Genomic DNA, 25073 nt, shown 5'->3' on the forward strand with positions numbered 1-25073 from the left:
GCAACATGTTCTCTGAAAATAGGTCATACCACAAGTACATTTATCATGTTTTAGCAAAAAAGAAGCCGACCCGAAACGATTATGACGCTGTGTGTGTGTGTATGTGTGGGGTTTTTTTTCTTTCTGTGTCCATATTTAATAAAACAACAAATTGAGTCTCTTCCAGGCCACGGTGAAGGGTTCTCGGACTGAGGTGACAGAGATCAGCAGCTCTGAACGTGTAAACAACAGCAGGGATAAATCTACACAGCATGAAAGCCTTTCACAACCTGTACCTCTGACCCTTTAACCTCTATCTGGATGAAACATGAGCTATTTACAGTGTCTGCAATGCATTTCCTCTGCACACACACACACATCTGCGACAGTTTAAGAAAAGGTGAATAGACTAAAATGACTGATGGAAATCAAGCCGAGCGAATGACCTTCTGTACATACATGCACGTACATACACTTTATGTTGCACCGAAGGCTTTAATCATATTTCTGGCTCTTCCTCCGTATTTGCTGTAGTTAATCAGACTGTTGTGATCGAGTCAACAAACAATTTGGTTTAACTGCTCAAATTCTTTCTGACAGCCTTCAGGAATCTGTTTATGGGAAATATGAGTGATAGATTGAAGAAGACTTGACCTGTCAGTTACAGACAGCAGTAATGGCTTTAGACAAGACCATTTGCTGAAAGAATTTGTATTCGGTCCAGCTGCGGCTCAAGGACTTTTTGGGCCAAAATGTACTCATTTAGAACGTTCTGGTTGGATGTGGCTGTGATTATAACAGCATAATATTATTAAAGCTCCAAAACCCAGCGAACTGCCCTCCGTTTCCTGTCTACATAGTCAGCTGACTTCTGACACCGTGTCCTAACTACACGCGACAAGCTATTTGGTGACGCCACAGAATCAATCAAATATCATCTTTATTTTCAAGATCTGAGGCAAACTGTCTGTCTATGAGGTCACATATATGCTAAAACTCTTATTGGACATGTAAAACTTAATTACACAATTAGCGTATTTGTTTTGTATTTTGTTGTACCGGCCGCAACGTTGTAGGAACAGAAAGCGTTTCTAACTTAGGAATTTTGCATGGGACAAAAAACTCTTGAATAAATGGAAAAGGTATCTTTTATCCCATCGCACCCTGTATAGCCTTTTTTATACGCACATACAATTTCACAGGTAGTATATGCTGTTACAAAAAATCTATTTAATTCAATAGACTCAGGTGATGGCCACTAGGAGTGATCATAACGTCACAAAACTTTGCATTATTATGAAAATTGGTCATTATAAAAAACGCACAGCTAATGTTAATATAGTCAGAAGGCCGGTGCATTAGGAGCCTTTGAAAGTGGATATCTCCTCTCCCGTTTCCCTTAAGTCTGGAATAGCCCCATTACACCATTAAGCTTACTGTTATTACCACTTTTTACAGAGAAACTCGACACACTATGAAAGTGTGCGTTTGTGTGTGTATGTCCAAACCTTGCTATGAAGCTGGAGATGAGAGCTTCATTTCTCTTTGGATATCGCTGTCGTTATCAACAATGACGGCAACACTGGCTACTTTCATCTGAAAGAAAAAGCTGAAAATCCCCTATAATGAAGGTGTTTGTTCATAACATGCTATTTTTGTCCTAATATATATCGGATATCACTGCAGAAGAAGCTGTTTCAAAGTCAGATCGCATAGCGAGGGGCTTCAGTCCTCACATGATAATTATCTTCAAGAGCACGAGATATCCAATTTCATATCTTGACTTTGGATTAAAAGGTCATGTGCACTGTAAGGTATGTATAATAAGAACAAATAAGAACATTCCTGGATAAAGACAAGATGAATATAAGCAGTCATATTCAAAAATATTTTGAAGCAGTGGGAAAGCAGCAACACAGAGAAAATCTTACAAAAATTATTAAACTAATAAGCAATAATGTCGTTTTTAATAGATGAATTTTTTTTTTATATTTTTCGTTTGACATAAAATTTTTTTTATTCAAATATTATTAGAAAAGAGGACAGATTTTTCATTTTAATTATATGTAAATATTTTTTCAAATATATTTTTAAATATCAAAAATTATATATAATTTCACTGTTCAATATACAAATATTATATATGAACAATATAAAATACAAAAATAAATATAAACAATATATAATGCATTTATATTTAATATTAAATCATTTTAGATTACAGAAATATGTAAACAAATGTCAAATTTTAAAGAGCTCAACAAAACTATATACTACTAATTATGGAAAATTATGTATTTTATATATTTAAATTATTTAACAAAATTTTAAATATCTAAAAAGTGTGGCATATACATAAACACACGCATAATTCCATGCATATAGTTTGGTATACACATATTCGATATGAACAATATGATATAAAAACAAATTTTTATATAAAATTAAGTACTATTCTACGAATTATAGAACATTAAAATTTACTGTTTTATTTCATATTTAAAATATTTTATATTCCAGAAATATATTAACAGATTTAACACCTTAAAGAGCCCACCAAAATCATATACTTATACTTATAATTAATAAATAATTAGTCAAACCCTGAGCCCTTGGTTCTAGGCTAATCAACTCAGAAGCCGCAACAGACTCATTTTTCTTTTCAGGACCAAAGAGAAAGCGGGACTCAAAATATTTCCAGGCTCCAGGGAATAAAAAAAAAAGCGCAAACCAACCTTGATGGCATCAAGGTCATAGAGCTCTTTTCTCTTTTCAAACTGACACAGCAATGCAACCACAGCTGCAAACATTCACAGACCAAAGACATGTTTGTTTCTATAATGTGTGAGAGAAAGAAGAAAGAGAGAAGAAAGTGGCCGACAGAAACCAACGATGAAAAAAAAAAAATATCATCAAGTATCTCACTAATGCAATGATGGATTTCATAAGAGCTTGAATAACTATAATTTGCCGAGCAAAGTCTGAGCAGGGACTTGGGCAGAGAAAAAAGGCTATGCAGGAAGTGAGGAATGGGCTTTTCTTGCCAGGCCAGCCACAGTCCTGGATCCCTCAGCAGGGGTTCTGAGAAGATCTGGCCTGGCATGCTCTTCATCTCCCCAGTAAAAAAAAAAACGCCATGTGGTCCTCAGAAGAATGCATTCACATCACCCGCTCTGACCACATGGAAATTCGACCGTAAACACACAACGTCTATGACACAGATAACACGGACCATTGCACAGAAGTCTGTGTGTCCTCGTGCCAAGAACGCAAACTTGGCGAGAAGCAATTAACAAAGCCGCTAGGTTGATCTTCCATATGTCTCTATATAAATCATATATTATGTGTCCCTCTGATGATGGAAATGAAGGGTAATATTTAATAATAGCTGGTTAATGCAACACATGGGAGAACACAATCAAAAACAACGAGAGCGTGGAGAAATAACGCTCAAAGACATCCAAAACGGCTAGTGAGCCAACACAACGGGTGAATCTGATGACTCCACTGGGAGCTGAGTGAGGGATGGAGAAAATGGCTTGCCATGTTACTGAAATGTGAAAATGTGAAAATAAATGAATGTGGTGGTCTCTAACTCCACGCAATTTGTTACATGCAAGTCAGTAACGCATTCCCTCATGAGCTATGATTTTTGATAATCCAACTGGCAGCTCCTCTTTGGCATCAGAGCATCATGGGTAGGATAAGCCATTCGCAAAAAGAAAACCAAACTGTAACCGCATTTGGTGCCTGATAGAAACTTGATTGCAATATAAAATAAAATCATATTCATTTAATACTACAATAATATAAAAATATTTTTTTAAATATATAAAAATATCACAAAAAAATATTTTTTAAATGGTGGAAAATAAATGTAATTTTTTGAAACCCTTGATCACAACTTTTTAATTTAAGTAAAATACTACATTATTATAATAAATTAATAAGAAAACATTTTAACATTATAACATTGTTTTAGATTACACAAACCCCCACAAAAACACATTTTAATGTATTCAATGAAAGTCTACCTTTTATGAATTAAAAAAATTGTTTGCTTATAAACTGCCAAGCTAATTAAAAATGTTAAAACAAATCAAGAAATGTAAGTGATTAAAATTAATTTTTTTGAGCAAAACAATTTACTCATTTTACAGAAATTTATTTTTCTATTATAACAATGTTGTAGCTTATAACTGAACACACAAAAAAACTTTATAAAAGCTATATATATATATATATATATAATTAATATTTATTGAATATTAGCATTTATTGAATATTAGCAGCTAAAAGAAATCTAAACAAATGTATTTGAGACAAAAAAAATCTAATCATCATGTGACAGCCTATGTAAGGTGACATCTATAAATAAATATCTATAAATGGCTGGCTTAACTTGATTTCCCAGACACACAAAACCAACTTTTGGGTTTGGCAAAGAGAAAGCGGTCTAATGTTTTAGATATATATGTATATAAATTGGTATTTTCAAGTTGAAACTGTCAAGACAAACCCATCAAATAAATTTAACATGGTTTGGCTGGAAGTCTCAAAGCTGTAGTCACAGGAGGTTAGAAAAGCCAAGCCCAATGTTTCCATAGTGTTCCTCCACAGATAGTGAAGCGTTTCAGCAGACTGGAAGGAATTCCACTCCGCGTGTGCGTGTGTGTGTGTGTGTGTGTGTGTGTGTGTGTGTGTGTGGGCGTGGACAGAATGAGTGAGAGAAAGAGACCACCACGGAAACCCCCCTGAAGCACACACTGTAAAGCGCTATCAGGTGAGAGCTATAGGTTTATGAGTGTCAGGCTAACCCAGATAACCCTCGCTGAGTCTGGTGCCAAAGCCTCATTTACCCCCTCTGACCTGAAACATAATATCAAGTACATCTTTCTTCTCAAACACTCCCGTCTTCTGAGCTTCATCTGTTCTCACCTCCATTCGTCATTCCCACACGTTATCCCCGTTTTTCCTGTCCTCCATCATTCAAAGCGTCCATCTTTTAACCCGCCATCAGAGCTTCAGATGTATTAGAGATGTTAAACTCCGAGGGCCAAATAGATCAGTTTTCAACGCGACCAAACCTTCATCATGTTTCCAACGAATTTAGGGAGGCCTTGGCTTCACAACAGTGCCTGTGAGTTAGAGAGGAAAGAACAATAGCAAATTAATTTAGCGTCTAATTCATTCCTCTAATGGATCACCTGATCAGGAAGGTTATATGGAAACTGTGTAGACAGCGCAATCATAATCTGGGCACATCAGATATTCTCAACAATAAATCAGCCTGAAATTAATTTTTCACAGAAACTATATCATATTTTGGTGGAGACGTGGAGATGATGGGGAAAATAGGAGCTGAAGGAAAATCACTTACCTGCGCTGTGTATGACTGCCAGAAATTAAATAGAAAATGTAGGCATTTTTACACACAAGGAGTATTATTCATCTGTCTGTCTAAATAAAAATGAATGTTTTCAAAAAAATGAAACTGGCATTGTTACTGTATATAAGAAAAAATAACGGCCATTCATTAAGAGTTGTACAAAAATATTTGACCTCAGAATTATCTGATCAATCAAAATAAATCATTCTCAAAATAAAATGATTAGTAATAATAGCTTACCTTACATATTATTATTGCTGGGCAAATATCAATCACAATTAACTGCATCCAAAAAAATACTTTTTGTGAACATACTATATGTTTGTGTACTGTGTATATTTATTGTGTTTACTTAAATACATGCACAAGCATGTACATATTTAAGATATATTTACGCATGAAATATATTTTTATATAATATAAATAATTAAGTGTAAATATTTGCAAAATATATACTGCATGATGTGTGTATATATATATATATATATATATATATATATATATATATATATATATATATATATATATATATATATATATATATATATATATATAACAAAAACTTATATTTTGGATGAGATTTAATTATCGCCCATTAATCATATATGGCTTAAATACACTGTAATAATAATAATAACAATAATAATAATAATAATCCAAATGTTGTCCAATCCAAATCCAAATCACAATTTGCATACTATCCACCCTAAATAGTAAATAGAATTAGTGTGTGCCAAAACATATTATGATGAAATGATATCCCAAAGGCATCTGGGTGTTTTATTATTTCCAGTTGAAATTTGAAGTGCTGCTCCATGCACACTGTAATATGCACACTGTAAACTCCATGGCCAATGCGCAAGACAAAGTAGAGAACAGGTTTTGAGTGAATATCTAACCTGATGAAAAAAATATATTTATTGTTATCCATGTTGTATTTCAAACTTTTATAAAGATATGTTTGACGATTAACATTGAAACGCATCATTATAAACACACGAGGAGAGTTCAATGCATGAAAAACACATGACTGGCAGATCAACATGCCTCTTCTTTTCTCCCCAATAAAGGTAGGAAATGAAATGTAGATGAAGTTAACTGTGACAAGACGATTGGCAGGGCAGTTTAAACGCTGACAGGACACTCATAACCAAGCAACAGAGCATCTGTTAAAGACATAATTATGACAAAGTAGCAAATCCCAAAGCTTGCATACTATTCTGCTACACACTCGAAAGTAGAGATGACTATAGTGCCCGCAGAAACTCTAAACCCATACAGACCAAAAATGTACTATATAGTGTTCATATATGGATTCAATTGACAATAGCATTTTAAAAATATATATTTAATAGGACTAAGTGCTTAAATCTGTGTAATCTAAATTCGCATGTGAACGTACTAAACCATATTTCAGAAAGAAGCGTGGCTATCTGCTGAGCTGCGCTGTCATTTTGTATCACACAAGAACATTCTCACCAATAACAGCCCCCCATGGCTAAAGGAGAAAGGAGAGAAGCACTGAAATAAGAACACAACCGGAGAAAAGAGATGACAGATGGAGCGGTAGTCGCAAATAATGCAGGAAACAGACAAAAGAAAACATCCACGCACAGTCTAAGATAACATATGCATCCAAATTTCAAACACAAAGGCAAACGCTGCAAACATGATCCGCCTTTGCCGTTATGAGAGGGATTACGGTGATTTTGTTACCTATTGTGAAACAAAGGTTAGTCTTTTGTAACTTAGGGAGTTTTCCATGTTGTCCACTCTTACGCCTGGTGTCAGTTACGTCATCGGCACCTGCTAAACGTAATTATAGAAAACCGCAGAGTGCGAAAGTCTTAATTTAACACAAAATGTGAACTCGAGCTCGTCGGGGTGTAGTGAGGTGACGTCAGTCTCAGGCCATTGTGTCCAAAGCTTTGGTTTCCAGCAGAGGTCACGGAGCAGCGGTCACGGACACATGACTGTTATTCTTTTTGGAGCTGACGTGCCCCGAATCGGTCCAATTCAAATAGTGATATCGATCCAATAGTATCCGTTCCGCTCAAATGCATTTCAAGAGGCCAAACACGAGACTGCAGAGAGACAGGGAGAACAAGCAAAGTTCACTCTCATTACTGCTTTTGAATAAAAACACGATGTGATTTTAAGCAATGAGGCTTAACTGAGCAACACGTCCAGAATGCCAGGAACTTTCGAGAAGTGATTTGTTCTGTTGGGAGCCGTGACGGCGGTGACAGGTGATTGGATGGCGAGATGGATTGGCCTTAAATAAGACTCAGAGACTTTGAGGCACTCTGATACCAAGTCAAATATAGTAATAGATTGCAGCATGCAGATATGGAGTCATAAAACTAGCAGCTGCATCATAGATCAGAAAAATGTGGCTCGTATAAAAAAAAAAGTTAAAGCATCATCCCATTGCTGTTATAATTTTTCAGACTTTGTGTTCTTGTTTATTTGGCTCGGGTATCAAGGACACAGGGATGACCAATATCACGAGTCTAAAATGTCTTGTAAAGTGAAAAGCTGTGTTCGTAAGAAACAAAATTTATTATTAAGCTTCTAATGCTTCCTCCACTGAAAAAGTTTAACTTTAAATGGGGTTTGATCTGTGCATATTTCTCTCCTGATTCAGCTAGACCACTTTTCACTGAAGAAAGAAATAGAGAACTTGTATTTTAGACAAAACCAATGGTTTGAAGGTAAAAACATTTTATTGATAGACTGGAGTGGTTTGGACGGCTTGTAGATTATTGAGATATTTTAATCAGCAGTTTGGACTATCTTTCTGATGGCACCCATTCACTGCAGAGTGACGTAATGCGATATTTCTCTAAATCCATTCTGATGAAGAAACAAACTCATCTGGGTGGCTTAAAAGGGAGTCAAATTTCAGCAAATTTGAAAAAACTATTCAAAACAGATATTAGACCACCAGTATCTGATCAAATGCCCCAAATCATGCTTAAAGAACTAAGGCATTTTATCTTCTAGCATGCATTGAAACAAACTGTAATAATTATATTTAGCAGTGATATATTTAAAAAAAACCCCAAAAACCTACTTTTTAGACTTCACACTAAATGTCATGAAACCATATACAAGATTCTATGATATTAAAGAGGATTGATCGCTTTGAATTAACTGAATTTTGCAATTAGCAAATAAGTTAATTTAAGCTAAACTAAGTAGCCTTGCTGAGGAAAAAACGTATTTGTTTTTTTGTCCCTTTCACACCGCACTGACGTCTGTTGTGGGGAGTCTAAAGGGTTATTGTTCAGTTGTAAAGCACATATAAGCTTTTACAGTATCGCGCTGCGGCTGAGCATGCAGTGTGATCTCTGAGGCCATCGGGTGCTGGACTCTTTTGCGAGGTGCCGCTGATGAGGAACAGAAAAACAGACGTACAAACCGACTGGACTGATTGAACTCCAGCACAGATTGAGCAGTATTAACATACGGCAGATCAAGAACGAGATGTAGTGCGTTAATAAGGCATTAACTAGGTCTTTTCAAACCCAATTTGTTGCAACGCATGCTTTTGAATGGTGTACCGTTTAGTATTCAGATTTTGTGTTTTGTAGTAGCTCTCGCTATTACCTAGCAGCTTATTATTAACATAGTGGCTGTTTATTAGTATAAAGCATCACTAATCTATACCCAATACCTAAACTTAATAACTAGCTAGCTAACTATTCATATAAGTAATGTGATAAATAGCAAATTAGGAGTTTATTGAGGCAAAAGTCGCAGTAAACCGTTTGTTAATAGTGAGAACTGGACGTTAAAAAGAAGTGCCACCAAAAGTTGTATTTTATCAAAAATCTATAACGTATACAGCATGAAAAACATACAAAAATATATCAACATCAAGCATAACTGTAACCGTTCGTAAAAAAATCAAAGCAGACTGTCAGTCTCAGCTGCGTCAAATCAGTGACACTGTTATGACAGCACGAAAAGTTCACCAAGTTTTCGAATGCAGTCTCCCCATCCCATAATACTACATCAGACACATTCACACATTCCAGCAATTCTGTTGCCATAGCAGCGCCGTCACCTGCTTCTCTGCTGTGTCTAAGATGGGGTGACGTGATTTTCCAGTTAAGCCAACTGCTGGATCTGCCTTCAATCCCAGAATTCCTCACACCTGCAGTGGATTAGCTGTCCAGAAAGACAGTGACGGCTCTCAAAGACCGAAAGAGTCTTCACTCCACAGCTCCTCTGTCTTCTGAGACAGACCGTTGTTTATCTGTGGTTATGAGGCGTCTCCGGCAGAGCGATTTGTTTAAGTGGCAGCACTCTGTGAGAACAACAGAACCAAACAATTATATCTGTCAAAGAGTTACACATAATACATCACTTATAGAAAAAAAGCGGAATGGAGAAAAAAAAAAAAAACAAAACACCAGTTAAAGTTAATTAAAATGTAATTTAATCCAATCAATTGGTATAGTATTTCTAAGGCTCTCAAAATATCAATCTTAATTATTAAAACACAAGACAAGATTAAAAGACAAACAAACTGCTCATTTGTATCATTAAACTGTGGTCTTTAATAATAAAACACCCTTCATACAAAAGTATATGTACAGCATCACAGCAATTTATGGAAACATTTCTTTGTATTCGCTTTAAATATAACATGTATCAACAGTCATTCAAGAAAAATCAACAATAGACAGGAAATCAAACAAGAGTTTCAGGCCAGGAGAAAATGATGTGCAAGTCAACCATTACTAGTCCTTCCTGACAACACTGTGGTGTTTTCTTAAAACTGATTAATACATTCATGATGTGATTCTTATGGAAGAGGATCTGAGTCTTGCGTATAAGTGCTGAATACTGCTTAGGAAAGGCTTCTGAACGCGGATGAATATTGTTGTTAGACGACATATAAAAAGGAACGAAGAAAAAAGAATTTGCGTTTTGGTTTTTCTGATATCTGAATAACTGTACACAGCGGGAAAGTTCATTGACATTAAAGGACCTTCAAGGAAAAAGTACATTTTGGAATAAAGACCAAGCAAAGATTACGTTAAAGCCTTCTCATGCCTGTTGTTCGCACTGGAAGTGACTGATATTGCACATTTTCACATTTGTATAAAATTTCATTTTGTATGCCGTAAGATTTTTTTTATTGGTATCGGTAGAATTCACTTAAATGTCAATGTAAATTCATTGCAATCAATAGATGATCGGTTACATAACAGTATTTTATACAAATGGGAAAAACAGCGCTGGAGTGTCTGCACAACACTCAAAAAGTTGTATCTTGAGGAAAAACAAATTAAAACTGGGTGCAAAAATAGAATCGGGCCATCAACAATATGAAGTAATGAACCCTTCAAGTGTAGACAGCTTTGTTGCATATAATAGGAGCTATTGAGTTTTGTTACGTGGTGACGCGCAGCTCGCATCCAGTGTTGACACAGTATCAAACTGTGAAGCACAGCTGTCAGGGTTTATAATTCTGGGTGAATAAATCAGAGAGAATGCAAGTTCTCACAATGGTCAGGCTGGAAAAAAAATGGCGTTTGCATTAAGTGTGTGCGCATGTTTTCCATCCTCTGGATGAAGGACTCAGCTGTGCAGCATGAGAAAGGGTGTCATTGGTACACAGACATTCCTCGCCCTTTCTGCCTTTCTTCCTGGCACAGAGCCTGCTATATATCGGACTTTGCTCTCAGGTTGGTCCGGGCACACCAGAGCTCCCGCTGTAATACTGACTAGTTCACCCAGAAATGAAAATAGTGTAATTTCCCATCATCATGTGGCTCCAAACCTGTGTGACTTTCTTTCTTATGGAAAACACAGAAGAAAAGTGTCATTTTTGTTCATCCAATAAAAATCGAGGAGGATAAAAAAAAACTAAATGAACAAATAAAAAAAAACTTAACAGCTTTACTTTATTTATTTTTTTACTTAATGAAAAAAAATAAATCTGTTGTCACCTTTACATGGTTTTGATCAAACCCATTCAACATCAATAAATAATTTAATTAATGATAATATTTGTATACTATTATTATTTAAATATTTGTTTATATTATAAAAATTCAACTGGGAAAAAAAACCTAATTTACTACTGTTACAATACACGAAAAATAAAAAAAATAATGATTATTTCATGTAAAATTATAAAACTAATATTTATGGCTGTCATAATTTAAAAATTATCAAATGAATCACACAAATGGTGATTTTCACATCCTCAATACAGCACTGGATGGATCCTTTTATTGCATGGACCAGTTCTATATATCTTTTGTTGTGTTCCACAGAAGAATGAAAGTCATACAGGTTTGGACAGATTTGAGATTAAATAACAAAATGTTCATTTTTAAGTGGAATATTCCATTAGGACTACACATCCAAACACTCAAAGACGTCCAGCAAGCATTTCAACCAAACATTCTCTTTATTTCACTTTAAAGGATTATAGAAATGCTTTGAGAAGTGCAAATTGGTCAATATTCCAGACTTTTCCTAATAATATTAATAATTATTATGACAATATTAATTATAATATATTTCTTTATGTAATGTCTATACTCGTTGCAGTCAGGGTGAAATATTACACAGGCTCAGCCTCATGTCACCGACCAACTTGGACACCAGTCACTCTCCGATCCGTTTCTCCAGGCCCACGTCTCATATCCCAGTCATTTTTCGAAGTTCTTCCGAGGCCGTCGGAAGCTTGACATGTTTTCTAGTGCATAGATGCGCCGCGAGACCTCTTCGATCCCAGCGGCATCAAATTCTCCCAAAACCTGTTCATCGCATTCGACCGCAACCGCGTGCTCCACGGGGATACACGGATAATCATCCAGTCTAGCGCCGCCTCCCAATCCCAACCCTAATCCCAGGCCCAATCCCAGCCCTGTGGCTTCAGTGCCCATTATTTCCTCAGCCTGCTCCACAGAGCAGCACAGTTCGGCTGCGCCTGCAACTCCCAAACCTATACCCTCGCTGGGTACGGCCGAGCCGTTCATGGCTCCTGGGTGCTGAGGGACGGAGGCAGGCGGTAATGTACTGGCTATGTCCGTAGGTATTTCCAGAGGCTTCTCCGTATGTGCCTCAGACACGGTTTCTCCATCCCCATGTGTATCCACAGTCTTACCTACTTCAATGCTCACTATCTCTGTAGACGGCGCTGATGGGACTTCTGGGGTCATCATGGGATCAGGTTGAGTCATGGCCGTGTTGTAACTAGGCGGAGGGGTTTGGTATTTTTGCTTATCCGCATCCGAACCAGTCCGCTTCCGGACGTCCTGTTCGGGGGAGCTGGAGAGGGCCGGAAAGCCCACTTCAGAAGCTGTGGAAATGCTGAGATGAGACTTTAGAGGGACAGGGATGGACATGGAGACATGGTGCCTGTCGCTGGAAGAGAAAAAACAAAAAAAAGAGGCACATGGTTATGATTTTCAATCACCTCGCTTAGAATCGGGAGAGCAAGAAGTCAAGGGATGGGAAAGAAATTGGAGAGTGTGAAGATGCTGATGTCAGTGGAGCTCTTTGTTGCTGATGGATCATCTCATAATTCATTTACACACAACCAGAGCCTGGGAGAGCTCAGCCAGGGTCTCTGATCCTCAACCTCACACACGCACTCAAACAAATACACTTGCACCCCCTTAAAACACACACAGCTGTTGGACTACATACATCATCTGAAATATGACGTCTAGAAAGTAAAACAATTGTATAGGATTCGTCATCCTTCAACAGGAGCTTTCACGGAAAGCTGAAACAAGCTGCAAACCCTGCAAAAAGAGTCAGGTTATCTTATATTGAGAAAAAAACCCTCAAATTAACATTCCACTTAAAATTCAACATTGAGAAAAAAAAAATTATTAGTTTATTGTAACTAGGATGCAATGAATGTATTAATTTACAGTAAAGACATAAATACCTATTAAATACCTGTTTTTTATTTAAAAAAAAAGAAATTCCAGTGATAAAAAGTTATGTATAAATATGTATAAATAAGAAATGTTTCCTAAGCAAATCAGCATAGTTGATTTCTGAAGAATAATGTAATGATGCTAGAAATTCAGCTTTGCATTACAGAGATAAATTACATTTTGTAAAAAAAAACATTAATATGGAAAGCAGATATTTTAAATTGTAATAATATTTCACAATATTTTCACAAAAAAAAACAACAAAGAAATAAATGCAGGTAAGTATAATAAATGAGTGTAAGCCACAATTCTAAACATCTGCTTTTACTCATTATTTGATTGGACAGCAAAAAGATTTTGATACTTTTTAAATAAAATTGGATTTAAAATGTTAAAAAACAGCTTTATTTCTGAGACGTGAAACATGTAACATACTGTAATGAGTTAGGGTGTCAACAACATAGCATTTTTTTTTTTTTTGTATTAGTAAATGGTATACAGAGTACACAATATAAGCTATGGTCCATATGTTTTTGTGCCTTCAACACAGCACTGAGTATATCCACTCAAAGCCATACAGTATGTGTGGTAAAGAGATATGCCGTTTAATTCCTGTGTGTCTGGACAGGCTGCATTGCTACATAGCAGCTTTAATGCTGTCCGACCGCAGCGATGAATTTCATTACCGAGAATAAGCAAAGAAACATGCTCCCAAATTCCTCATCAGTTCACTGAAAACAAACATCTAATGGTTGGCCATAGCGTGGCGTGTATTGTATATTCGATTTCCCAAATGATTCTTCTTGCGCTCAGACCGTTCGGCACGTAATTAGATCCAGTTTTCAGATGTGAAATTGGGAGAGACGTTCCAAATGAAATGTTACTGTGAGCAAAACCATACCATTTCAAAACAGCAGTCAGATGTATCTGTAAAGCATTAGGGTGGCGTTCAAAATAGTGTCGTTTTTGGTTGACTAATGGCGACCTCTGATTGTAGAAACGAGTCCTCGTACTCCCATCTCTCAGACTAATATCCTTTTTTGTACTGCATGATTGCGGATAAAAAAAGAAGTTATTTTAAAATGCATTATCGGCCCTAAAATAGTCTATACACCAACTTATGCAAGTGTTATGTAGATATGTAAAACATATGGGCTCCATCTAGCCAAGTGTTTAGACGTCATACCCCTAGCAGGGAAAAATAAAGCATTTTTTGTTTGGAACAGGAGGCTATTTGTTACACTGTGCTTCCCCTTATAAATGAGTTCCTCTAAACATGTGTCAAACCGCAGCCCTTAATCAAGAGCAAGGGGCCAGTGTGTGCTGGAAGATGGCGCACGGCTCAAGCAAGCTTGTGCAAAGGAGTCGGGAGAGAAGAAGAGGGGGCTATTTGCGCTCAAGCATGCCAGACTGATCTCCCAGAACCGTCATAATATTTTTCATGCAGCACATTTTCTCTGTTGGACTTAAACTTGGCTTTTAATATGGGCCAATTAGGCTGTCCCCACCCCTCCCCTAAAAGAGCATTGGCAGGGAGAGGGAAAGTATCTCGGGACGTCCTGTGTGGGGATGGGTGGTGGTGGTGGTCCGGGAGAGTGAACCGGAGGGGCTGCGGAAGAATAACGGCGGCAGAGGTGTGTATCTTGTGAAACGGACTCTGGAACAAGAAACAGACACAAACTACCCAGGAGGAATTCGGGAAACCACAAATTCTCCACGGTTGAGCGAAAAGCAAAAATAAATGCAGGATGGCGGTAAAGATAGTTTGAATAATGTTTGCTTAAGACCTTACACCTCTCCTACGGACATAGATATACTTAAACATATTAACAGCCCTAAAAATATGTTTGCATAATGGCGTACTAACAAATACATATACACACATATATATATATATATATATATATATATATATATATATATATATATATATATATATATATATATATATATATAATAGTTCTGTCAAATGATTAATTCACAAATAAATCGCATCCAAAATAAGTTTTTGTTTACATAATGTGTGTATATTTATAATGTGTATATTTACACGCATAAATTATATTTTGAAAATATTTACATGTATATCTTTATATTTGTATCATTTATATTTTTATAAATACACTCTAAAAACATTTTTTTCTTATTATATACATGCATGTGAGTATTTCTATACACAATAAATATACACAGTACACATATATTCTGTAAACAAATATATTGTGTAAATTGTGTAAACAAACTTATTATAAATTAAATTGCGCGCTACGGGCGTCCCAAATTCGAATCCTAACTTTAGGACCTTTCCTGATCTCATCTTCTGTCTCTCTTCCACTTTGCTTCCTGTCAGTTCTGATCTGTCCTGTCATAATAAATTTAAAAAAATAAATAAAAAAAGTAATTTTGATTAATAGAATTTACATTTGCAAGTTATACCATTTATGCTGCAAGTGAGCTGAGCATGCATTCCCTAGTTCGTTTGAGGATATGGCTAAGAAAATGAAATATGACATTTTCCGCTGTTGTTTTTGGATCCAAGAAACTGAGAGAAGCATCTTTTTCAGATTATCGAAGGGCTGGCCTGCGTTCGCAAAAATGCCTGTGTGCTAATTTACCTATTGACATAAAAATGCATTGTTTATGGGGATGACAAATTGTTTCCTGTATTCCCGTTCTGGATACGCACCAGCAATAATGCTTCAAAGCCTCAAACTGTTTACGTCCCACTTACGACCTTCATAAAAATGTACAATGAGAAGAATGATCACACATGGAACTGTTTCCGGCACTTAAGGGTAAGTGGCAAATAAGGCCAAAGTCGCCATCGTTTTTTTTTTTTTGATGGGATGACTGTGTCAAGAATAAAGGAACATTTGAGGAACGCTGATGGAATTTTAGAGGAACGTTCCACCAGATGTGAGTACAAACACCTATCAGTATGTTATCCACAGAGACAGCTTTATCCCACTGTGCAAATCTACCCAGACAGTTCCAAAAGGTTCTCGCTCTGATTCAATACAGTACATACAGTATAAAATATATGCATTTCAGCATGTACTTAGCAAATAATTTATGCTGCATTTGGGACACCTGTGTTTCTCTGTGTTTACAGGTTTTAAAGAAACCAACCAAGAACGGCTCACTTGCAGTTGTCTTAGCACATTGAACTGGCATAAGAGAAGGTACTTTAACATCGAAAGGACCTTTATATCAAAGTGTACCCAGGATTAAAGGATTACTATATGGGTGGACATCCAAAAACATTGTTTGTTATTAATCAGACCTTCCTTCAAGCTATTTGACAGCCATTTATATACTGGATTAGCAAAAGCTTGTTGAAAAGATGTACAATAAAATAGTTGCCTGATGATTCATGTTTCCAAAGAGATGGAAAAGAATCCACCTGAATCTTTCCAAATATGGTGGCAAGTTACAGAATTTACTGTAGATGGGTGGATCTTGGGAGTCTGTGCCAGGGCCATAGGCTAAACTTGGGTGGGTTTAGATTTAAATAAAGTCAGTGAAAAAAATTGGAAATTTGAAATGCTTAAATAAAAAACATTAAAAATGAAGATTTATGGTTTGCTGGTTTTGCACTTTCACCAGGTGTTCCAAGGGATTCTTTAGAACTTCCAACCCCACCCTAGAGCTTCCATCCTGTGGTGTTGAGTCTCATCAGTCCCTTCACTTCCAAGTCTTTACCCGCTCTCAAGAGCTCCACGGTGGGGCTACAGGTCCTCTAAAACGCTGCCAGAGTCCTGTGCCATAAATAAGAGAATGTTTCGGTTTGAACTCGGCAGGACACATCATTAACACAGCGGCACCATGTCTTGCACCCCCCTGTCTGCCTTTCACCATCTTCACTCTCTGTTTCTTCTTAGACTCCATCCACTGCTCTAAACTGTGACTTTTTCTCTCACGATTTTGCTCTTCTTCCACATTTGGCATCTCAGACTGTTCCTGCTCCAACTGGACTGACGCGGAGAGGAAACCGCCAGAATGCATGAGAGTGATTATGGCTCCAGATGAAGGCAGCGAAGAATGAATATAACTGCCGATCAGTGTTTGAATGGGAAAAAGCAACAGGATGGTGAAAGGCTCAGAGATGTGAGATAAGCAGAATAAGTTTGTTCGACAGGCCTCTGCCATGTTAACATTTTAATCACAACAACCACTGAAAGCTTAACAGATTTGAAACGTCTGTCATTTACAAAAGTTCTATAGTACTTTCCCCCACCCCCCCGCAAATTCAGCGCACAACACGCCAGCTCCACAGATTCTGCATGGGCTTTGTAACAAACAAACACAATATTCATAGAAACAGAAGTACAATTCAGTCAATATGTTGCACTGCTGCTTTCTATCCAAGTTGTGTTTGGGATTTCTTATTTATATTTCAGATTTCTAACCATTTTTGCTTTAAAGGTGGTGTAAAAGAAAGCAAATCATTATTGTTAATATTAAAACCAAACTGCACGTCTAACAAAAGTGCATTATTTAACATGTTTTAAATTCTATCTGCAAAATTTTGCTAAGTTCTGGGATTGTGGGAACTTCGAGTATTTGATGCATTTTGTTTCTTGTAATCATTATCTAAAATTTCTAGTTGAAAAAAATTGAGTCCAACTTCAAACAGAGTTTAACTAATTAATTCTAAATATAAAGTTGGGAATGTCAGCTTTCCAATTTGGAAGGCAGCATTAAGTTCCTACATAAGATCTTAAAAGGCCAGTAGACTAAAGGATTGACAACCAGATAGACAATTCAAACCTTTTTTTTTTTTTCACACAACTTACAATCAAATAAATATGCCAAAAATGGTTGGTAGTCTCTGTGATGACCAATAATGATGTAATGGAAATAATGACTTGGCGATTCAATCCGTGTATTCTTGAAACAATTCTAAAGAACTTGGAACCAGGTAGTTTTCCCATGAAAAAAGTTCTTTACTTTATCGTCCAGTCAGTAAATCGAGCTGAAACACATGCTGAGTCCAGCGGTCTGAGCCAACGGTTCTGCTAAACGATCAAACATTAATAACCCCTGTTCAGAAATTTGGTTGTAAGACATGCAAAACTCCTGAACACCCAAAGCAGATGGCGAAGCTGTGTGTGTTCAGACCCTGTCAACTCTTAAAACAAATTTGAACAGATCAAACCATTTCATTAAGCCGGTCTCGAAAACTCTGCCATCTCCCTTTTCAATATGAACGTCCGTTGGGATTAAAGAAGAAGGGCAAAATAAATCTCCATATTTTCCCAACATACTCTCCACTGGATCTGCACTATGACAGCACAGGTTTCCATGGTACACCTGTGCAGCGTTACCACTTCTTCATGTGCTTTCTCTGGTTTTCCCGTCCCTTCTTTTCCCCTCTAAGGAACTCCTGCAGCTGCCCTAATGCAGATTTTTATGCGCCGATAATTCACATCTCTGGCCTCTGCCCTGGAAACATTATCTAAACTAAGAGAGGAGGGAGTGTAGGAGAGGAAGTGAATGCAAGAGTAATAAAAGCAGTCTGCAACAAACGGAAAATAAAAGAATCCATTTACTCTATATTTCACATTTCAGCTCTGGATCCAGAGAGTTGCTTCCTGCTCTGGAGAACGAGTCTAGACCTCCTATTAATGCTAGAAGACGCCCACTCTATGTACAGTAACTTGACTCTAGGAGGGTGCTGTAAGTTATCGTTTACGGCTGTGGCGCTGTATGAGGAAGAGGTTGAAAGGAATGTTCTACAGTTTTGTGTTTGTGTATACGGTCCCTCTCTCCCCGGGGGAGGCGGAAACTGCTCTTTCACGGTTCTAAGTGTACCGTCGAGTCAACACGACCGCCCTCCGGGTCCATTTAGCCATGCAGTGCAACCGCCGGTTTGCCGGACTTCCACTTCCTCCTTTACTTCCTGCCACTCTGTATGGTTCAAGAGGTCAAAAGGTCACACTTTCATCTGTTCCATCTTAAGCATTTCCACAATCCATTAAACATTACTGGGGGGACGCTGAAGAGTTTTACTTACGCTGGCCTCTTTCCTTTCAAAACACAGATTATTAAATTAACATTCAGATAGATGGCTTGCCTATCGCTGAACCAAAAAAGAGCAGGAAAGATCAAAAGCAGGCTTTCTTTAGCAGTATGTTTCTGACTGCCATGGGATACAACTGGGAATTTTTTGCCATCAGTGATGTGAAAATTTTGATGCTCTCAAAAGTTGGCTAGATTACTAAAGTTCTTTATTATAGTGTATATCAATAGACACCAGATTTAGAAAAAGCGACTGTTTATACATCTGTTAGTCTCTAAAATAATGCTACAATGATTTAACAGTGAGAATATAATCATACTGTAAATATGACTAAGACTTTTACACACGTGTAAATATATAGTTATTATTTCTAAATATGAATTTATTAAATATACAAATATGAACACATTATGACTTTCTGCATTTGATAAAAATGGAAATATAAATAGAATGTAATTATAAAAAGTAAATATGACAATTAATAGATTTTGTGAATGGATTTTATGAAGAACAAAATCAAAATAAAACAAAAAATACATCTTTGATTCTGAGACATGACTCGGGTTCTTCATTCAGAGTAAGCCTATACATTTTTTTTTTTTTACGTTTATCACCCCACCACACAAAACAATAACTCTGATCACAGTTTGAGGTATCACTTATGTCCATGCTATACACCAATAAGAATGTTAAAACTCACCATCGTACAAGTAGCCCATGCTCTAAGAAGTTCTTCAGGTTGGGTAAAGTCTGACGCAGATCTGGGGTGGAGAGCCCATGCTGATACCGCAACTGTAGAAATACAAAAACAGAGGCAATGTATTTGTTACAAACATCATCACCTTTCTGAACGATGAGTATATGATCACTATATGGCATCATCTGGGCATCTTGCCATCAGCTAGTGCAGCAGGTTAATTCATTAACCACAGGTGCGTGCACACATACACCATGTATAGGTTTTCCATCTGCAGATGTTTAAGTTATTTAGTCTGCTTATGGCAGAACCACTGACAGGAGACATTTACCAGCTCATGGAACACCTTAAGTTTCAAATTAATATTTAATAAAGATTGGAGCAGGTAAAAAAATATATATATATTTTTGAAGAGTTAATGCAGTCCCAAACCTTTGACATCCAGACATTCTGATCAACTAAAGAAAAATTATCAACTAAAATATATTATAATATAATATGATATAACAATATATAATAAAATATAATGATGATTTCAGAGTCCAGTCTAACTGGCAGTTGTTTTACGGTCTGGTTACATGATACTACGGTAGACCAGATAGATGCCCATAAAAAGTGGAGTTATCCTCACATGACAATCTCAAACATTTATAGCCTCATAAACCACTGGCCTGAGTAAAAAAAAATACCACAACACCTATTTCTACTGCTTTAGACTTTTTTTATAGGGGAAAACAATGAGATGGAGAGATAGCTTCCAAAAAGACACATTGACAGAATGGGAAAACGAGACAGGGGGAGGTTGTGTCAAAGAAAATATGAGACTGATCTACGTGATCGAAGACCCAACAAGCTTGAACGTTTTATTTCCCCCTCTTGTACAATTGTTCAGTCTAATACATTGGCCATCAATGCTCTCTGACATGTTAACACCAACACACACCTACAATAATACAGCATGTGTGTATGTACAGATGGAGATGGGATGTGGGAGGGGAATAAGACAGAGATAAGAAAAAGGAAGTGTGAGAGAAATGGCACACATCTGGAATGAATGAAAAACATGCACACACAACTTTTCTCAAAAAGCAAAGACTTTCTCTTGGTCTCCTCATGAAGCATGATTTCTTTCTGAGCCATGTCAATGACAAAAGTGTCTTCAGTTTATGTTTAGATTGAAAATCCAAAAAAAGTTTTGGTATTCTCAGAAAAACTCAGCGCCCCCTTTAGGTTTGGAGGTGAAATATAACAATAACAGCGTATTTATTTTCAAAGAAAAGCAAGTGCATGAGGTCTCAAAGGGAACTAATGTATCAAGGACACTCCCTGACAAACATCTGGTTTATCTGGCTGTATGGCAGCACCCTCCGTATGTCTTCATAAAACCTGATCAATCATAATAACACCACAGTGACACATGATCCGCATGTGATTTCAATTACAACTGATACTGCTGCCACGATGACACTCCTACAGGCCAAGAATTCAATAGAGATACGAGGGGAGAGAGAAAATGAGAGACGGACATACTTTGGAAAATGGAGTATGCGATAACTAATGAGAAAATGGAGCAAAAGCCATTTCCTTTAGGTGGATCACTACTGCTCTGCTAAAAAAAAAATCTGTTTATTTTTATTCTTTAGTTCACTTGTAAAACTATATTTAACAAAAATTGGACACTGCTACTCAAAGCACATTAATTTCTTTGATCCGAACTCACATAAACCGAATACGTTTTAAAGTAGACAAAATGAAATGTTTGTGTCTGTTCATTTTGGGAAATATAATAATAAAAATATAATAATAAATATATAAATAAATAAAACTATATTTCATTTAAATTCATTTTATAGAGATTCTTAAATTTTTAAAATATGAAAAAAAAAATTTTAATGTTAGAAAAAGAGACTTTTACATCTCATTTAGTCATTGACCACATAAAAAACTAAATAAATAACTGTCAACAACTTTTCTTTACTAATTCTTCACATCTTTAGTAAATACGCTAAAAGACGGTTTGCATTGGCGCAAGCTGTTAGCAAATCTGTCTTTTAATCTTTACATTCCTAAATTCTAATGCTAATGGTTGAATAAAAAAAAGAAAAAAAGTCTTGAAACTAAACTAAATGCTATAAGTAACCTAATGCACATTATGACAAAAATGACTAAAGTTAACAAATCAACAGTCATTAAAAAGTAAAAATTGGGGAAGCCAAATAAAATATCAAAAGGTACATATCTGGTATTAATCAAAAAAGATTTCAAAATGATCTGATATGGAACCAACACAATGTTTATATACTGTAGTGTTAGCTTGCAGTATAACATCATTTTGATACCCAAGTCTTTGTATTCACTGTGCTATTTCGGTTTGCCCCCCTAGAGCAGTTTGACATCACTGAGAGTATGTGTAGTTTCTTTTCAATAAAGGACCCTTGGGATCTACCTTTTGTTTCTTTATGGAGGGCATTGCTCCAAATTTCCACTGGTGATGACATGGTCAATTCCACACAAAACTAACAGCCTTATTCATTCATGGATAAAAGTACACCTCTGGCTTTGACCAGATGACCATGTGCTGGGATCCGTATGTGGACCAAAAGGAAAAAGGACTTTGGAAGTATGTGCCAACAGCAACAGCATTCCGTATTAGAATCAGAACGGGGTGTACCACTTATGCCTGGACGACTGCCTAAAACCATATTTGCTCAGTGTTTCTCTGACAAAGATACTGATTAGATTAAAACCAAAAGTCAGTGAGAGTTTCCAGAAAAGTGAAACTGAAAATGAAGTAGGACGGACATGGTTGAACAGCCAAACACACAATCCAATCCGACCCCGTTGTAAAGCGGTGACTCCGCGTGAATGTTTTTACGATCCTTCTCTAATGCTGGGAAACGTGGCTTTTGCTTTGTGGTGAAGACGACGATCATTATCAGTTTGTCTGATGAGATTCCCTGATGAGGAGTCTATTGGCCTGTTCCAAAACCTGAAAAATGCTAGCTTTGCATGCAGACATCGTCTTTGAGGAATATTAACACAGCTAGTATATCCAAACAAACGGCGTTTCCAGAACGCAATGCACAAGCTCTGATATGCGGAATGGAAATATTTGCTCAAAATAAAAAAAGCTTGTTTTGTATAAATAAAAATGTATTATTTTCCCCAATAGTTACTATGTGAGTAATATGTGCTTTTATGTTATTAGCATGTCATACCATTTAGCAAAATGCGAAAATAAAACTATAATTGGTTGTGTTGAGTCTCGATTAAAGCTTTAATTAAAAGCGCTATTTGTGTGGAATGAAAATTCCGGTTATAATGTTCCCTTAGTAGGCAGCATAATGTGCACTAGGTTTTTGTAACAAAGCTATAGTAAATAAAGATTACATTTACATTACTTTTCAAAAGTCTGGGGTCAATTGCAATTTTATTGCCTTTTCTTAAATTAAATTAAAAGTAAGAATAAAGATGTTATAATGTTATGAATTTATTTTGAAAATAAATGCTTCTTGTGAACTTTCGATTCATTAAAGAATCTTGCAAAAAAATGTATTACTTTCCACAAGAAATATACAGCAGCCCAACTGTTTTCAACATTAATAACAATAAAAAAAAAGGTTTCTTGAGCATCCTCATATTAGAATCATTTCTGAAGGATCATGTGACACTGAAAAATGAAGTAATGGCTGCTGAAAAGTCAGCTTTGCCATCACAGGAATAAATTACACTTTAAAACGCATTTACACAGAAAACATTTATTTTAGATTATAATAATATTTCGCTCTATTTTCTTGATCATATGAAAATGGGCAAGAATAAACAAGTTCCATTAAGAGCATTGAAAAAAAATCTTGCTGACTCCAAACCTTTAAATGGTAGGAAATATTTATATTTCATAATCTATATTTCTCTCACTTCGTCTGCCATCTTGGATTTATTTCACTAAGCTTGTCGAAATGCATTATTAAATCAAATTTTCGGTGAAAGATATATGCAGCGCTGCTTTCGTATACAGCCAAAAGAAAATAACACAATTAGTTTATGCATTGGGAACGGGGCCCGTGATGCCTTAACATACCGCCTCCGTAGGCAGCACACTAGTTTTGTAACAGAGCATTTGTGCGTGTACTCATTCAAGGATTGTAACTCTTCCAAAACTGAGAACTGAAATGCAGCCAAGGGTGCTGATCTGAAACTTGATAGGAAGCTCAATGAAGAGCGGAATGATGACATCATTGAATCGAAAGGGGCACAATCACAATTGTTTCGACTGTAGGGTTGCGTCAGCGTGTGTGTTCTAGAGTACCATTGTGAGTGCCTCCTCCATCTGCACGCCAACCCTTCTCATATCACGTAAACAAAATCTCTTTTTATTCACGCATTTACGAGCATATAAACAGACAAAAGGCAAGATATGTCTTACACCGTAAAACCTCAAGTAGCATGTCAATAATTCAACTAGTAGTCATTAATAATCACCCGCCCACTCCCTGAGGCAGGCTGCCCCTACAAAAGCAATGCATTATGGGAAGAAATCTGCTCCTGCAATCTTGCAAGTCAAAGGCATTTGGCATGCACATTTGATTTCATTACTGCCTTTGTTCATCCTTACAATTTTTGCTACATGTGTTTAAGAGCCGCGCACATCTGGCCCATGAGCCCCTCGCTGGCGTGCTGCGGGACGGAGGTATGCGCGCTCCTCTTTCCCCTGTGTGCTTTGCATTACGCCGTAGCTTGAGCTGCAGCGTTTGTGAATTGCTTTTGGCAAAGAGTGCTGGGATAGATTATCGTATAAACCTGGACATAAAGTATTTTTTAAGCAAACAACTGCCCTTTCTCGCTCCCCAAGCTCAAGGACAAACAAATAAATATCCAGCCCACTGAAAAGGCACCATCGGCGAAGACAGTAGGAACGTCTCGGGGAACTTGGAGGCATGCGGATCGGCACGTCGGTCTTAATTAAAAGCGACAGTCTGACCTGCTGACAAGTTGAAGCAACAAACAGAGCAGCGGGTGGCACGGGGTTCTCACAAACGGAGATTTGGAAATGTGCGAAAGAAGAGA

The 25073-nt window shown here is 36.8% G+C and overlaps 1 protein-coding gene across 3 annotated transcripts in view; it reads right to left on the reverse strand.

The window, feature by feature from the left end:
- Window positions 1-9165: 9165 nt before the first annotated feature.
- The window catches only part of uvrag (UV radiation resistance associated gene), a 90428-nt gene continuing 74520 nt past the window's right edge, over window positions 9166-25073 (reverse strand). Inside the window, exons 14-15 of one of the 3 annotated variants that reach the window (XM_043250581.1) lie at window positions 20010-20101; window positions 9166-9683 (exon numbers count right to left, since the gene is read on the reverse strand). In XM_043250581.1, coding sequence (XP_043106516.1) covers window position 9683; window positions 20010-20101 — 93 coding nt within the window. In that variant the 3' untranslated portion in view covers window positions 9166-9682. Of the gene's footprint in view, window positions 9684-9912; window positions 12764-15530; window positions 19198-20009; window positions 20102-25073 lie in introns of those variants that run through there. The other 2 variants (XM_043250579.1, XM_043250580.1) reach the window with 2 other exon arrangements.

The sequence above is a fragment of the Puntigrus tetrazona genome, chromosome 10 (assembly GCF_018831695.1).
Source record: "Puntigrus tetrazona isolate hp1 chromosome 10, ASM1883169v1, whole genome shotgun sequence".
In the NCBI taxonomy this organism is placed as follows: Eukaryota; Metazoa; Chordata; class Actinopteri; order Cypriniformes; family Cyprinidae; genus Puntigrus; species Puntigrus tetrazona.